Raw genomic sequence first — 16,505 nt, 5'->3', positions numbered from 1 at the left:
CTTTCAAATAAACATCCATACAGGCTATTTTCTTTTTCAGCAGCATATAATCTCTGTGGAGATGATGAAATTATGTAATGACTCAAAACAACCCTGTTTAAACAGAAGAGGAAAATCAACTGTTCACATTTAATTTTGTCCACACAAAATAATCACAATGGTCAATCTAAAGAGAATGAATTGTCAGTCTTACCTTGACGATCTCCTGTCTTCAGCAGATTGCCATTTACTGAAAAGTTGTGGTCTACTTAGCTTTTACTCTTACTTGATGCGGTGAAGGTTTGAAGACACCTTGCATCACAGAGCTCTTGTGTTGTTCACACAAATATCACCATAGAGACAGTGACACAAACTGTGGTAACTCATTTACACCTCATGAGGGAGACAAAAAGACTAACCCTAACCCTAACCCAATTTCAAACGATGGCCCTTTCAAATTTATTCCAAATCCTACATTTTTCATTTGTTTCACATTCAGTAAAATAAAAATAATCAACGCTTTGGTTGCCATATTTTAATATATATTCATTGGGGAGCTTTATTGTGGCAGTATTAACATATAAAACAATCCATGTTTTTTTTTTTTTTTTATAACATACAAACATTCAAAATTTTCACTTCACAAAGTTCATAAGGCTTGGTTGTCCCAGAAGAGAGAGGGTCATTACATAAGTTTGTTTTTTTTTTTGCTTTTCTTTTTTCTGATTCTACTTAAATTAAATCTCCCAGAGTTTATTATTAAAAGAGACTGAATAACAAAAAAGAAAAAAAGACAAACAAACAAACAAAAAATAAATAAATAAAATTAACAAAACAAAATATCAGATTATCTCAAAAACAGTTTGACTGACAACCAAAAAACAACAAAGTGACCGTGCAAGAGAATCTGCTACTGTACATGCCCGCACAACACATAAATAATATATTAAACAACAGTTTATTTTCTCTTATACCGTGTGATGTCCAATAGATTTGCATATAGTAGACCTGAGTTCAAATATTTATAATCCTAAATAAACTAATTAAAAGCAGTAATTGTGTTTTAGTTTAAACAATTGTGTTCCAGGATTTGGTTATCTGTAAAGCAGTGTTATTTTTACTGCTAATTAAAGGTACATAATTAAATTTAAAGTTTGTAAATACTTGACTCATGTCAGGAACTGGTGAAGTTGTATTAAGTAATACCTCAGATGTGACATCAACTGGTGTGTGATCTTAATGATGTTTTGAATCACAGTTGTACGTACAGGCAACAAATGTTGTACTCTCGGTCCATCTGTATGCTCTAAAAAAGGAACTACAGGTTCAGGAGCTCAAAACAAGAGCTAAATCCTAAAGGGCAGATAGTCCCCTTTAAACTCATAAAGGCTGTTATTGATAAACGAGCTACAAACTCATATAATGCTACAGTGTCATGGAGCCAAAGATCTGTTTCATCACAGAACCAAAAGGCCATGTTTTTTTTCTTTGCAATGAGTTGAGGTGGAGTTTTACTTTCCAGTTACTCTGTATGGCATTTTTAAACATCTTAAAAACTCAACATGTAAACAACCGATTCACTTAATAGCATGCTCCATTCATAATGAGGTTAGGTGTGTTAGCATTATCGTTTCATTTAGCATGTGGATTTAATCATTTATACACACGCACGCACACACGCACAGGTACATGCACACGCACGTACACGTGGACACAGCAAAAGCACAATGAATGTTACAAGTCAAATAAGTTAGAGCTGCTCTTTTACAGAGATTGTAAAATGATCTTTTCCAAGCAGCCAGTGAGAAGTTTTCCTCTTTCCTGATGTGACATACTTTGACTGAAAATCTCCTTCTGTTTTTGGACAAGTTTACAGGATAAACATCTTGTCAATCTCGTCAAGCCAATGAATAAAATAAAGTTTAAAACAAACTACATGTTTTGCATGTCGTGACTCTTCAGATTAGCGATGCGTATCTTTGATTGAGAGAATATAGTGTCTCAGTTTTCCCTTTCTCTTGTTCGTAGAAACTAAAAGAACATGCAATAATCTAAGATGGTCAAGACAGCCAAGCCTATATCTAAGTTGCTTTACACAGACAAGACACAGAAGGAAGAAAGAAAGGAAATCTTTAGCCAGATTATAATTTTTTTTTTTTTCTTTTTGCCACAACTATAAACAATATTTACAGATGAGGGAATGCAATTTGCATTGAGAGGTCAGGAAAAGGAGCCAAGTGAGAGCCTCCCAGGTTAGTTAGAGGAGGACGATGCACAGAAAAAAAGTGTCAAAGCCAGGACAAACTATGTCTGCACAGCTGCGTACACGAAGCCTTTACAGAGTCCTTTGATTTTAAATCTACTTGAGCATTTTAGTGCATGTGAGACAAACAGTGACGCATGAGGACAGGATGATATTTTATGATGTAGTTATAGTCATAGGATGAAGGTGTATGCACTTAGCAGTGCATACAGAACAGCCTCATTCACTGTAGTGAAGCTTTTATCGCAGTCCGTGTGTCTATGGAAGTAAATGCAAACATTGTCATCATAGTGGTTTTGCCCTTGCTTGGTTTGAAACTCAGTGCATGTACTATAGTAAGAAAATAAATGCTCTGTCCCCAAATAGCGTGTTTCTGTTCACTGCATATTTTATGTATGCATAAAGCTTGTTAATGCATAAAGTCTACAGAGTTACACGACAACACCGCTGATAAGATGAGACAGCAACACCGGACAGAATATGATGAGAGAGACAGTTATGTGGATTGTAGTGGCCTCTGTAGTAGCCAACCTACAATGAGTATGGAGAGAGATGTCTGAAAATAAACTTTAAAGCATTAGTTTAGTTTTTCACGAGTCTTAATATAGACTGATCCCCTTGATTTGGTTTATTTGGTAGTAGTATAGCAATTGGAAATTAGCACGACTCTCCGCGCTGCTGTAAAGCAATATGGAGGTTCCGTTATGATGGCTGAACTGCAGTTACCAGCTCTCAACAGTAAAGACAATTCTTATCAGAATCAGGTCTTAGACGCATACATGGAGAGAAATAAAGCTACAACAACACAGCCAGTCTGCAGCCATTTACATCTGGCTTCAGACTTGGTATAAATACTTCCAGTGTTTGGATATTCATAAGAGTGATAAATGTATGGAGGTTATGGATAAACTATATCATTTATGCAGTTATTAGATTAGTTTTTTCCTTTTTTTTAATTATTCCTTAGACACACATGTTATTTTGAACATAAATTGCTAATGCCCTTTCCTGAGAAGTTGATCCGTATCAAACTACATTTTAAAACAGAACAACGCATGTTTTCATTTGATCTGAAGTCATTTCTCATCACTATTCCTTTCCACTTAGAGCCACTACCGTATAACTGATGGGCACTGTCTGTATACCTCAGTCACACTGTGATGGCTGTCAGTTCCTGTCACAATCAGTGCCAGGTTTTACCTTTCTCTTCACCTGAATCAGCTCAATCAACCTGCCCAGCATAAGTACTCTGCCACTCCCATACAAACTGGTGACCTCACCTCATCCTGACCAGCCTGCTCGGTCACTGTTCTGGTAAACGCACCTGCCTTCTGATCCTCGCCTGTTTTCTGTCTGCCTGTGATCCCTCCTTTCCTGGATCAGACCATTGCTGCTGGTTCTGATCTTCTGCCTGCAAAGATCTTGACTTCCCTGTGTGGAAATAAAACATTGGACTGCATTGTATTAACCTGCTTGCAAGTACAAACAATCTCCAACAAGTGGAGGCAAGATCCCCTGACTTCAGATTTACAGCGTGTTTTCCGGGCAGCTCTCTTTGTTCTGGCTGGCCTTCATTAAAGAGTCAAAATGAGTCCTGCTTCAGTGTCATGCTGTAATTGGATCTTGAATTTTAGCTGTTACTATATTACTGGAGTCTAATTTTAATAACTTTAGTTATAAGTCAAGGCATATGTTTACATTCTTTTATGTGTGGCTTTGTTTCAAACAGTTACTTCACCTTTGTGCATTGTTGACTATATGGCGTCTGACTCATTTGGGCACAAATGAATCCGCGGTCTCCAGGTCTCCAACCCTTATGGGATAGGTCATCATCAGTAAATGTCCATGAACAGAGTCTATAGTACCACTTCTCAAACTTTTTAACATCACAGTTGGTCACCGAAATGAGAAAATACTGCCTCGTTTTGAAGACAGTTACCTAAATGAGTAAAACAAGATGCGCAGCATTTCGTTCTAGCTGATCTTGCAAAATCTGATAATTTGTGAGATAAATATGTTGCAGCCTATAGAGAGAGAGTTAAAGATGATAACGAGCATCACTCGTCTCATCCTGTGTCATGTAGCAGTGGTGTGGTTGGACTTTACACGCTTCCTCTGGGATGTTTCAATGTACCATTCCCACCGAAACATAGCTCTCCACCAAAACTAGTAACCGTCTACAGTATGACTCCACAATTACACAGATATCAAGGTTGACCTTTTCCCATTAATTCACAAGTTCCCCTTTTCTTCCCTTCATACTTTTCAAGCTAAAACTCTCCCTAAAACCACATTGAAATATTTTTGCACAGGAGCCTTAATCAATGAGTTTTCATTTAGTTCAGAAGACATCTAGAAGTTCAACAAAACACACATTTTATCATAACAAACAGACTAACGTTTCTATCATGCCACCATCCTGTTTCCAAAATGACATCACATAATCTGAAACAGTTGTAATCTGTGGTCTGTGTAAAAGATTTGTGCTATAGCCTCTGTAGGAAAAACCCAGGGTGCTACCAAGTCAATAAATATTGACGGTAGTCTTAAAAATAGCTTAAATTTATGAACACCCATCACCCCAATAAACTTGAATAAATTAGCTTTTTTTTGTAATCTTTTGTAAACTCTTAATTTCAAAATAAGATCAAAGTCGATCCTCTGACTGAAAAATTCCTAAAAGATCGAGATCACATAAAAACGTACAAAACATTAAAAACAACTTATTTAAGATTAGTATAATTCATTAATATGCTCTTTTGTTTTTAAATATATATAATGTGGCTGTGGCTATTTTTGCGTTCAGTGACATCTCTTTCTCTCTGTTCCTACCAACTCCGTCATGACTGACAGGCTCTGTGACCAATCAGATGCCCTGGTCTCAGGACAGGAACCAATCAGAATAGCTTGTGATGCATACCCAAAAGTCTGTTTCAAATTGTCAGCATCAGGAGTGAACAAACCAAAAACTTCTAGTGAGCCAACTGCCTTTCTTCTTTTTGTGACCTTTTTCCTGTTCATGAGCTCCCTTTTTATTTTCTTCTTCCCTTCCATAACTTTAATACTTACTTGACCTCTTTATTTTCAGTCCATCATCTACCGTAAGTGTCTATCTTAACAAGTAATTTGATCTGATGATTCAAATCGTGTTTCTCTTTCATGATGCCAAAGAGGCGAAAAACCAATTTGCTTCAGTGTAATTTAATCAGAAATCATTCCTAACAAAGACAGTCTTCCCTGTGGGAACCTGGACCGTATTTCCATCTGGGGCCCATTTTAATCATCACAAGTGATCGTTTCACCAGCTCATAAAATAAATTTGATGTCCTCTTAAGCAAATGGAAAGATTTGATCTTTTTGGCAGACTTTTGAACAATCGTTTGTTAGGACTGAATATAAGATAAAATTACATGTTTAGACAGACATTTTGGCCTGTTTGTTTCCAGCGAAGTGCCTTTTTTCTTCTTTCTTTTTCATCCTCTTTCTTTTCCGCTTCAGTCTGACCAGAGGTTATCCATGGCCATGCTGATCTTACACAGGATCCAGCGCCGAAGCGGGCAGTAATATTCGTAGTGGAACTGCTCAAACTCCGGTGTCTGGCGGATCTCATGGAGGAACGACACGTCAATATCTGACTCTAACAGTAGCAGCAAGGTGGGCACAGTGACAAGCAGGACACCCATTACCACAGCAACAAATCGGGCCATGCTCAGCACACAAGCATTCACTCTCTCATTGGACGACAGCAGGCGCAAGCTGCTGGTCAGGACTCCACCCATGCGACTTCTTGCAGCCAGTCGAGTGCGTTCATAGGCCCGGTCTCGCTCCATCTCGGCCTCCAGCTGAGCCTGGATGTCAGGATCAGCATGTAGCTCCCTTAGCAGTCTGGCAGGGCTCTGGACTGGAGAGGAGAAGAGCAAGTCGACCCCTCCCTGACTGTCATTCACTGGGGTGGGTAACATGCTGGCACAGGGGCTAGAGAGGAGAAAGAGGGCATTCAGCCACAGTTAGAATGAACGGATACTAAATCGTAAATAAGTTGCTGAGTGAAGACCACGCTTAAATGAAAAAAAAAAAAAAGCATGTATTTGTATTTGTTGTTATTTGTTTGTCCTCAGCAAATCGGAAAAGACCAATCCAATGTGTCCCAAAGAAAGCTGTGGCAGTCCAAACATCTTAGACACACACATCTGGGAATCACAATGAAGAACTATTCTGATGTTTGGACCAAAACATTTAAGCACTTTTTGCACAAGTGTCTAGAATTTCCACAGCTGATACAAAGGTCAGTGCAAACCAGGAACACTGCACCGTTAACAGGAAAACAATGGATGTCCATGTGCTGTAATTGTCTCAACTTTTACTGATAACTACAACCTCTTTATTTGCAAATCACATTTGTGAAACATCAAATGCAATGCTCTACTACTGCTACCTCTGGTTTGGCTGCAACCACCAGCTCCTGAAGAAAATCATCAGGCTAATGAGTTTAATGCACCTCTATTTTGAGTTATGACACTTTGCTATAATAAAATGAATGATCAAACTGTAGCTGCTTTGAATAATTTGGTTATAAAACTTAAAGGACCTGTAGACGAGCTCGGAAATGGTGAGCGCTCCGCTGGCCTCGTCATCTTCCTCCATTTCATCTTCAGCTTTGGGTGCCTGTGATCGGAGATTTGATGTTTCCATGGAAACGTGAGGAAGCTGCAGATCATTGGTCAAAGCAGAGTTTCCTCCTTCAGCAGTTTGTTGGTCTGTGTCTGAGGGTGCGGCTGAAGGTTTGAGAGGTGACAAAGGAACTGAGTCCTTCACGGCAATAAGACCTGAGGAAAAAAGGACTTTGCTTTAGATTATACTGTATCCTGTGGTTGAGTGTATCATCCCTTAAAGAAGATATAGACTGATGTAGAAAAATCCTAAATTTTTCAGAGGGAAAAAATACAGTGAAATGGTATCAGCGCCAAAAATATAATTTCCAAGGATTGAAATAACTTTTTAATATAGTATTTTGTTGATGTGTGTTCCAGTGTACATATTAACAATAGAAAATGTGCTCCATATACAAAAGCTATAAATAAATAGCTTTTATATTGTATGTATAACTGTAGTTTTATTCTGTAGTTGAACATATGAGCCACATGATGGCAGACCTCTACTTCTCAAGAATAGAGCGAGCACAGATTTGACATGTAATACTGACTTGAAGATGAAAACTTATCTATCTGGTGTTTTGTTGGCAAATAACAGTGATGTCTTTGATCCAAATGCGTGTTGAAGCTCCTGGCAGGGGAAAATAACGATGTAGATGAGTGGTATAGTTCAGGCTGTGAGGTGATTCATGGCCCCGTTTGAGCGTCACTTTGAGGTGTTGACTTAATGAAAAATTTCTCAGACATCTCTGATGCCTCAGCAAATGCCATGAATCTGACAATGTGGGATGTTTGTGAGTGTGAATGCCCAGCTGTCTATGGATTAAGTAGGAGCGGGAGGGGTCAATGTCCCGTGATGTGTGACTCAGCTTTTCAACACCGCTCATATCCACACTTTTGATCTCACACACATGCACACACACAAAATTACTATGATCCCTATTGTCTGACACACATGAACCAAAAGAGTCATACACGTTCTAAAAATAACACGACAACAACAGCAGTCATACAGCAAAAGAATAAACCATTTAACAAATCTGTGTGTAGCTTACATGTCTCAGAAAGGTCAATATCTAAGAACATACTGGTGAGGTCTGTGCTGGTGAAAAGCATCAGAAACCTGACAACAAAAAAAAAAAAAAAAAAAATCACTATTCTGTTCCCATGCCAACTCTTTCAAACACTACTAAATTAATGGGTAAGGAGCAAGGGCAAGGAAAACCTGCAGAGCAAGTGGTGGCAGCTACCATGGAAACAGAGTCAGCAGAAACGAGTGAGTGAACCAAAGGAGGCATAAACTTATTCTGATCAAATAGAAAAGACAGAGCAAAGGACAAAACAGAGTAAGTGAGTCACTGTTTTTCCCTCTCTCTGGCCTGCAGACTGGTCCTTAGAGGTGATTATGAGGTGGTTGCCACACACATGCACACAGAACAGGGTTTTCCCCTGTTATGAAAGTGTTAACAGACCAGTTCATCTTTGACATACAAGCTCTGAATGAACACGCAGACACCTCCACAGTGCAAGTGTGGAGTAGTGTTTTCAAACCCTGTATTTTAACTTAACTGGACAAAGTAAATTTACTTGAGTACTGTACTTAAGTACAGTTTTGGGTATCTGTACTCTCCTTGAATATTATTTTTGATCTTTTTGATTATTTTTACTCCATTATATTTCTATTGATGCTCTTGTTACTCCCTGCTTTGCGCTAGTCTAACATTACTGTTTGTTTTTAATTGTAATTGTTTTTGTTCCAGTTAAGAATATGTCCACGATGTATAATCCTCATCCTGCCTGGATTATTTCTCCATAACAATCGGCTCCTTCTTCATCGTGGCCGTATTATTACCTGGAACACGCATTAGCTTGTATCCAGAGTTTGGATGTCTTCTGTGGACATCACTGACAACACGGTCCAACTCCTCATCAGTCACAGCTGAATACAGGTCTGTCTTTCTGCACACACACACACAAAACATTAACAACGAGAAATGTCCCGGTCCTTGTGTGTGTTGTTGAAGGTGGAGAACTTCTCCTAAATCTGCGGTCAATATCTTTGTGTAGAAATAACGCCAAAAAGTAATTAATTAATTAATACATGACTGCAGCTGGAGCCCTCTACTCTATGATGGAGCTACCAAACTCTGCTGTTTCTGTCTAAAATAATGTTTTGTGTCGGGCTTTAATACAAGCTAGGCTAATGGACGTTAGCATTAGAGCTGTCCAGTGAGCTTACGTTACAAGCTAACTGCATGTTAGCTTGTTTCTTACCTTGCTCTACGTTTATCTTCCCAGCTTCACCGTCACCACATTTTCTAAAAACATTTGTTCAGAAAATTTCTTCACCCTTTATTTTCTTATTCTTCTTTCTTTTCCTTTCTGCTCACCGGACTGATGCTGACTGGACATTTTTCTACCAAACTTCAGACAACAAAAAACAGCCTAACATAGCAACAGTAACCAAGAGGGGCGGGGCTTAGGGGGGGGGTTGGGTTAGTCCATCTAGAGACTGCACCGGACCCCTCCACAGACCGGTTCTTTAGGACCTCTTTAACTGGCACAATCGCATCAGTGTGTTGTATAATGACAATAAAGCTTTTTTTAATTAAAAAAAACAAAAACTTTTACTTAAGTAATATTTTGATGAAGCTACTTTTACTCGTATTGGAGTAATATTTGATAAGGAGTATCTGTAATTTTACCCAAGTAGTGAAGTTGTGTACTCTGTCCACCTCTGCCGATAAGTTCTTTTAAAGAAGATCTAAAGAAACAGTCCCTTTTTGCATCAATATAATGGATGGCAGCTATCTCAACTTTGCATCCAAGTAAGCTGCTAATCTTGTTGATAAAGCTGCAACATCACTACATAAGTGACTCATCACAAACACATTCTCGACACTTCACACAAGTGTCATTCCATTCCAATTCACAAGGCTTGGAGAGATTGTATGTAAACACACACACAGAGAAAAAGCATCAATCACAGTAGAACCTCCCATCATTCATCATTAATAGAAGAAAACAACAACCAGACTGACACACTGACAGCTACAGCCTCAGTGGACCATTCATACATTTACGCCTAAGTAGTAAGGACTTCGGGAGATTTTTTACAAATTAAACTGTGACTACTTCCCCCTACTGACACAAATGTATTGTTCATCAAACAAGTCTGTGAATTACACATTCTGTGAACAGTCCTATAGTGGAAATGCAATGGTATGGTGCAATGGTATGGTGGAGTAATGGCATAGAGTAAGAGTACTGAATGTGTTACTGTAGCTGCAGACAAATCATATATTGAATGTCTCAGTTTCACACATCCATGGGTAAGTCAGCTTGACTTGAGTAACATGATGTTACACCACGTTCTGTTTTCACTGGTTACATGATAACATTTTAGGTTGACAACACTAGCTGGCTTGCCTTTACCCATATTATGAATTAATTTGTCAGCATTGTCAGTCGTAACATTAGCTAACAAATTGTTAGCTGCTTCTCTCCTAAATACGCTCTAAATTATCGAAACCTCAATTTAAAAAAGTCTCAATTTTAACCACATAGAGCAAGCTTTAATGTATTCGTCAAAGCATACTGTGGCTTTGTGGCCTATTACTGAATCAAATGACACACACACCACACACAAGAGAAAGGTTCTCTTGAGAGTTTCAGGATATTTGACAGATCACATTTAGAGTTTGCACCATGCGGTTGCCACAACAGATCTGTCAACCCTACTGGTCTAAACTAGCTCACACATTTGTACATACATAGAAATGTAGAAAAGTGTTTCTTCAGTAACTTTCTATAGAGTGTTTCTTTAGAAATGTTCTGTAGAAGTAGAAAGTTTCTGTAAAAACACAATTTTCTATAAAAATGCATCGCCCTCTGTTCTTTAGTCCTTATGTAATGTGTGAATTTTAAGTAACAGACACAGCTTAGATAAAGTTCATTGAATGCCATTTAAGTTAAGAAAGCAGCGGAAAAGAAAAACCAAACAAAACACATATTACTTTGTATATCTGTTGATGTACTTGTGCTTTTTCCATGTCATCTTACTCTGTTCCAGTGTATTTCCACTGATGCGTCCCCCGTGACCCACCAGTCGTACATAAACGTCCCGTGCTGTATGATTGGCTATGCGTAGATGCAGACTACGCCGTGTTGTTATCTTCACCTGGCACCTCAAGGCCTCTGCCATTACGATGGAGGGTGAGCGCTCCTCTGTGGCCTCCCCAGCGTAGAACACTTCAAGAGGCCCGGCTTGTCCCTCTTTCATCTCCTCATCCTTTAGTTTCTCAGGGGTTATGTCCAACCCATGTTGGCCTGCTTTGCCCTGCATCCCGAAGCTATGGCTGTCGCCTACACTGGGCTGATCACTGCCTCCCAGCGCCACACTACTCTGTATGAGGCCAACCCCGACATCACTGCTGTGTCTGCGCTCAAGAAGTTCCATCATTCAGACCAGCTGTCTGCAGCAAGACCCCCACACTGACTGAGCGGGCTGCCAGCTGAGCTCTTGAGGCTACGATGGGTAAGAGCGCACACACACACACACACACACACACACACACACACATGGCTATACATACACAACGAGTGAGATGGTGAGAGATGTACCCCAGGCACATTCTCTCTCTCTGATGAGCAGACATGGTGGGCCTGCCTATGAATGTCAGCGATTTAACAAAGACTGCTGGGGCGTTAGAGGAGGATAACACCCAAAGCTTCAGTTTCTATATATAACCAGGTGGTTCTGGCTGCAAAGGGGCCGCTAATCTAACTCTGATTAGAGAGGGGCAGGCTTGACCCATGGTAGGATACGGATCATTTTCTTTTCCTCTATTTAACTCTGTTTTTATCTTAATCTGCATATTTCCTCTTTCAACGACACGCATTTCTGTTTCTCTCCACAAATGTCTCCAGCACTGACAGACATGTGACCTTCATCACACAAAAACCTCCAGCCAAAAAAAAGATCCAAGCTCACTTTTGATCATAGGCAAGTGTGTTGGGAGGGGATAAAATCCACTAACCACTAACCTGACATGAATAGTACACCAGTTTGTTTGAGAAAAGCCTTAGTGCATCACTGACAAGAGCTGACATGTGAAGTCTTTGGTGTTGTGTGGATTAAGCCTGAAATATGAGACACAATATCAATAAAGACAGAAAGACATATGAAACAACCTTAACTAATAACTTTAGGTTCAGCACAACCTTTCTTTTCCTCTCTATCTTTCTGTGTGTGTGTGTGTATGGATTTTAGTAGATAGAAAGGGGACAAGCTGTGCAAACACAACAAGGTCAGCACTGACCTTGGTTCAGCTTCCTGTTTCCCTTCTAATGGCTGAGATTAGAGCTCTGAATATAGACGGTGATCTTAGACCATCTCCTGAGAACACTTTATCCCAAAGTCCTTGTAGCACCTTCTTAAAACAGTCAGCATTTGACTCCTCAAAGGTTTGGTTATACTCAAACTAATTTGGATCATGTGTCGTCCAACCATGTTTTTGCACAATCCTTCTTGTATGCGTTCAAGGTATTGCATCCATATACACAGACACAGATAGCTTCAAAAACTTTCTCATCTGGCCAGTGGCTGGGTGAAGTACAGTACAGGCCAAAAGTTTGGACGTACATTCCTATTCATTTGAATGAGAAGGTGTGTCCAGACTTTTGGCCTGTACTGTAGGTTTGCTTCAAAGATTTTCATGTCAATTTCAAAAAGTAATAGAAATGACCAAAAAGTGCATCCACTTCATGCAATGAACTGTTTGCAGATATCAAAGTCAGCAGGATTTTTCCATCTTCCTGTGCTCCTGTTTTAAGTTATCCAGACAACTACTTGATGTACAGAACCGACTTCACAAATGATTTCAGTAGGAGTCTCACTAACGATGAATGCTGTTCTCTTAACTTGTAAAATTTGTTGCTTACTGTACGTTAGTATATTTACACAGCAACATGTTCTTTTTAAAATAGTCTTAGCTCATCAACACATTGTATGATAGTGGTTCAAAGCAACATGTACTCAGCACAACATTACCTGATTAGGAACTGCAGACAAAACATATAAAGATAGACAAAGACGAGCAACCACTCAATTTCTCCATTAGTGGTTTATTAATATTCCTCCATGGTTGTACAGTTAAACTATTTCAAAGGTAATAAACAACTAACACATTTTCTGTTTTACTAAGCAGCAGTCAGGGCAGTGACAGAAGATGCTGTAGGTAGTCAAGACATTTTCACTCTGACTCTCAAGCCATTACTCAGCCTGTATCCTGTCAGGACATGATTTGATGAGTACCTCCTGCCCCTCCCAAAGCAACAAAGGGAGACAGCTGATACTGATACAGCGGCTACTGCTGCAGCTCTTTGACCCTGAGCCAAGAGAGAATTGATTTCACTTTAAATGGGTTGAGGGGACATGAGAAAAAGGAAGACAGAACAAAAGAGAGAAGGCAGGGAAAGTGACAAGACGGCTGTAAATTCTACTCGAAGAAGCGAGAGAGAAGAGGTCCATCAGCAGTTTGAGGAGAGTGATAAACTACGGCCTGACTGTACTGTACATGTGTGAGGATCTAAATAGCTGAGCTAGGGTCAATGTGAGAGAATGAAAAAGGTGAGGAATGAAGGAGGGGTGTTAAAGATGGAGGAAAGGAGCTAATGGATAGTAAATGTTGATGAAAGACAATGAAAACAAGATTATGTGTTACACAGTGGAGGAGATGAGTGGAAACATTTGTGTAGGTAGTAGGAGTTAGTTCTCATAAACAGGGCTGAGCTGATAAAAATGTTTTTGTACATTCACATACAGTACTGTGCTCTCCCTGTAATAAATTTCACAATGAGTGGTGAGTGTTTTAATCTCCTCTTTGCCATTTAGTTTCTCAAGCTACAGGCTACTCTAACTCTTGTCTATGGTGACTCAGCTTGAAAGTGAATCTTCAAACAGCACAAAGGTTTTGAAAACACACTTCCACTTGTTCTGCTTTGGGTGAGGATTAGGGTTTCTTCATGAGTAAACATTGTTTTTTAAATGGTAGTTGAACATCCGTCATATTGGCAAAGATGAGTGCTGTGTGACATCCCTCCATTTCTACCTGGTGCTTATGAGGTTGTATTCTTATAAATGATATCAATATATTTATATGTATATATACACATATATCTTATATGCACTCATGTGGGTTTGCATTTTCTCTGTAATATGATCTTAAATGCACTATAACATCATGCTTTGCCTTACACACCTCACCCATGCAGTGTCACATTACATTTCTAAGCTTTGTTCATTCTCTCAGACCAACAATCTGTTTTCTCCACCTCTCCATCAAGGTTCTCATACTCAAGGTTACTTTTGTACCTTTTGTACCTCCTGCTCTTCCCTATCTGTTTTTTTCTTCTTCAAGATTTATGCTTCAATCAGATAATAGATCACAGTTGAGGGGGTCAGGGATAATAATAAAAGGGGAAAAGCCAAAGAGATGAAGGACGTGCAAAAATGTAATTCTTCTCTGGGAAGGTGGTGTCCCGGAGAAAAAAACCTTAAAACACAAACTATTCTGTGCTGCTTCATTGAGTTTTTCCATGGCTGCGTTTGCCACCTTATAAAACACACACCAGGGGAGAAAAGTGTAACTGTGAGCCAGGTGTCAACAGGCTAGCTGAAGGATAACATAACTAAAATATCATTCAGCAAGAAGACTTGTTATCCTGTTAAACGCCTATGTAATCCTGCCTCTGCCAGTAATACCTGATTTTGAAGGTTGAAATTTTCAAAATAAACCCAATAAATAGAGGTTGTTGACTTTCCCTTTTATTCTGCAGTCACTGAATGATTAAAACCACCAAATGTTGACAAATAGCTGTATACTGTATCGGAAAATTAACAAACAGAAGTTTCCACGAGTACCCAGAAGCATAGATGGGTATAAACAGAGACAGGGCCCCTGGAGACAACAAAATAACTTCTAATTGAGTTTTCCTAACGATCACACAAGCTGGGTCTGTGGCTCTGTTTCCGTGATGTCACACAGTGCAGCTTCCCCTATAAAACACACACAAATTCAGAACCATGGACACGCAGACACACACACAGGCATGGTGGTATCCTGAGGGAGGATCATGGGAGGGATATTTTTAGCATCCTGTGATTGGTGTCTCCAGGGAGACAGGACTGATGGAGGGATGGGAGCATCAGCTGCTCAATTAACGCACTGTGTCTGAGCGTTGTGCATGTCCATGTGCTTCCTCCTACATTCAGGAGATCCCATGTGACTTTCCAGAGGTCTATGGCAAGAGAGTGTGTCTGCTTGTGTGTACAGTATGTGTGTGTTGCAGAACGAGTTATAGCTTACCATTATCTGCGGCTGTCTCTTCGTATTCGTTGGTGGAGGGCAGTGCAGGTACCAGAGGTTCCATGTTCATGATGAGGTTTTTATGGCTCAATGAGTTAAAACTTCGACTCTGACCAAACTGGACTCTGAAAACACAAGGTTGGCACTTGGTTGCATATTTTCACAAGCTTTCCTTGTAAATGTTGAATTCGGTAAAGGGATGATAATTAGATTAATTCTCAGTAGAAATGTATAACTGTAAAAAGGGAAGCAGGCCATAACAATAATGATGTTGTGAACTGTTTGCCTGAAAGATTTGCCATGTTTCCTTACCTGCGTACTACCGGCGGCTCTCTCTGAATCTTTGAACTGGCCTCGATCACTTCCTTGGCTACTCTTCCACTAACAGAGGAAGCACAGAGTCATTGCAAGAAAGACAAAGAGCTGCACCTGCAGAGGAAATACTGTCTTTTCTTTTTTATTTTGCTTTTTTTTATTATTAAATTATAAAGAGCGTCACAACATTTTTTGTTTAAAATTCATTGAAAGAACAGTGGAAGAACAAAGCATTCAGTAGGTAACATCGACCGGTTACATCAAATATAAAAGTCGATAGAGAGATCAATCATCTACTGTTTTAAAAATAAGGCCTATGGGAGGTCTATGAGCTACAGATGGATTGACGTACGTGTGACTGAAAATAATAATAATAATAAAAAACAATCAAATTGAAATACCTGGCCTAATCCCATTACATGTGATGTTTTTCATTGTGTCCTTGTCAGTAATAATAGATTTTTGAAGTTAAGGAGGAACTTGCAACAGATAATATTAGTGGTGACTCCCAGAGCATTAAAATGATGATTTTATTTTATTTTACTGGTTTTGCTTTGTTTTGTTTGTGTTTCTGAAGCCAGGTTCCCACTAGCAGGGCCAGTAGCTCTATTCATCCGATTGTTGGGTGAGTAATGTCTCATAACTTTGACCCCCTTGGTGTGAGCCAGCATCTAGAATCATACACATTAGTCTATTGTTGGTCAGATGGTTAGGTTATAAATTGGAGGGTGGAAATGAAATATCTGGGGTGGTAGACAGACATTTGATAGCTCAAGGACATTCACATCAACACTGTGTGCTGGTAAATGTATGCCAATGCTGGAATATGATTGAATAAATTGATCCAAATCCACAAATCTTCTTCCACTTAAGTGACCAATTCCCATATATATCAGAACAAACTGTACAATATGCCATTACTCATGA

The 16,505-nt window shown here is 39.4% G+C and overlaps 1 protein-coding gene across 3 annotated transcripts in view; it reads right to left on the bottom strand.

Annotated features, from left to right (window-relative positions):
• Positions 1-654: 654 nt before the first annotated feature.
• frmd3 (FERM domain containing 3) overlaps positions 655-16,505 on the bottom strand; it is a 44,842-nt gene continuing 28,991 nt past the window's right edge. For 2 of the 3 annotated variants that reach the window (XM_029510247.1, XM_029510245.1), the window contains exons 12-15: positions 15,576-15,644; positions 15,264-15,388; positions 6,831-7,068; positions 655-6,217 (exon numbers count right to left, since the gene is read on the bottom strand). In XM_029510247.1, coding sequence (XP_029366107.1) covers positions 5,737-6,217; positions 6,831-7,068; positions 15,264-15,388; positions 15,576-15,644 — 913 coding nt within the window. In that variant the 3' untranslated portion in view covers positions 655-5,736. Of the gene's footprint in view, positions 6,218-6,830; positions 7,069-11,223; positions 11,328-15,259; positions 15,389-15,575; positions 15,645-16,505 lie in introns of all 3 variants that reach the window. The other variant, XM_029510246.1, reaches the window with a different exon arrangement.

Source organism: Echeneis naucrates, chromosome 9 (genome assembly GCF_900963305.1).
Source record: "Echeneis naucrates chromosome 9, fEcheNa1.1, whole genome shotgun sequence".
In the NCBI taxonomy this organism is placed as follows: Eukaryota; Metazoa; Chordata; class Actinopteri; order Carangiformes; family Echeneidae; genus Echeneis; species Echeneis naucrates.
This window is presented reverse-complemented; position numbering and strand designations above follow the sequence as displayed.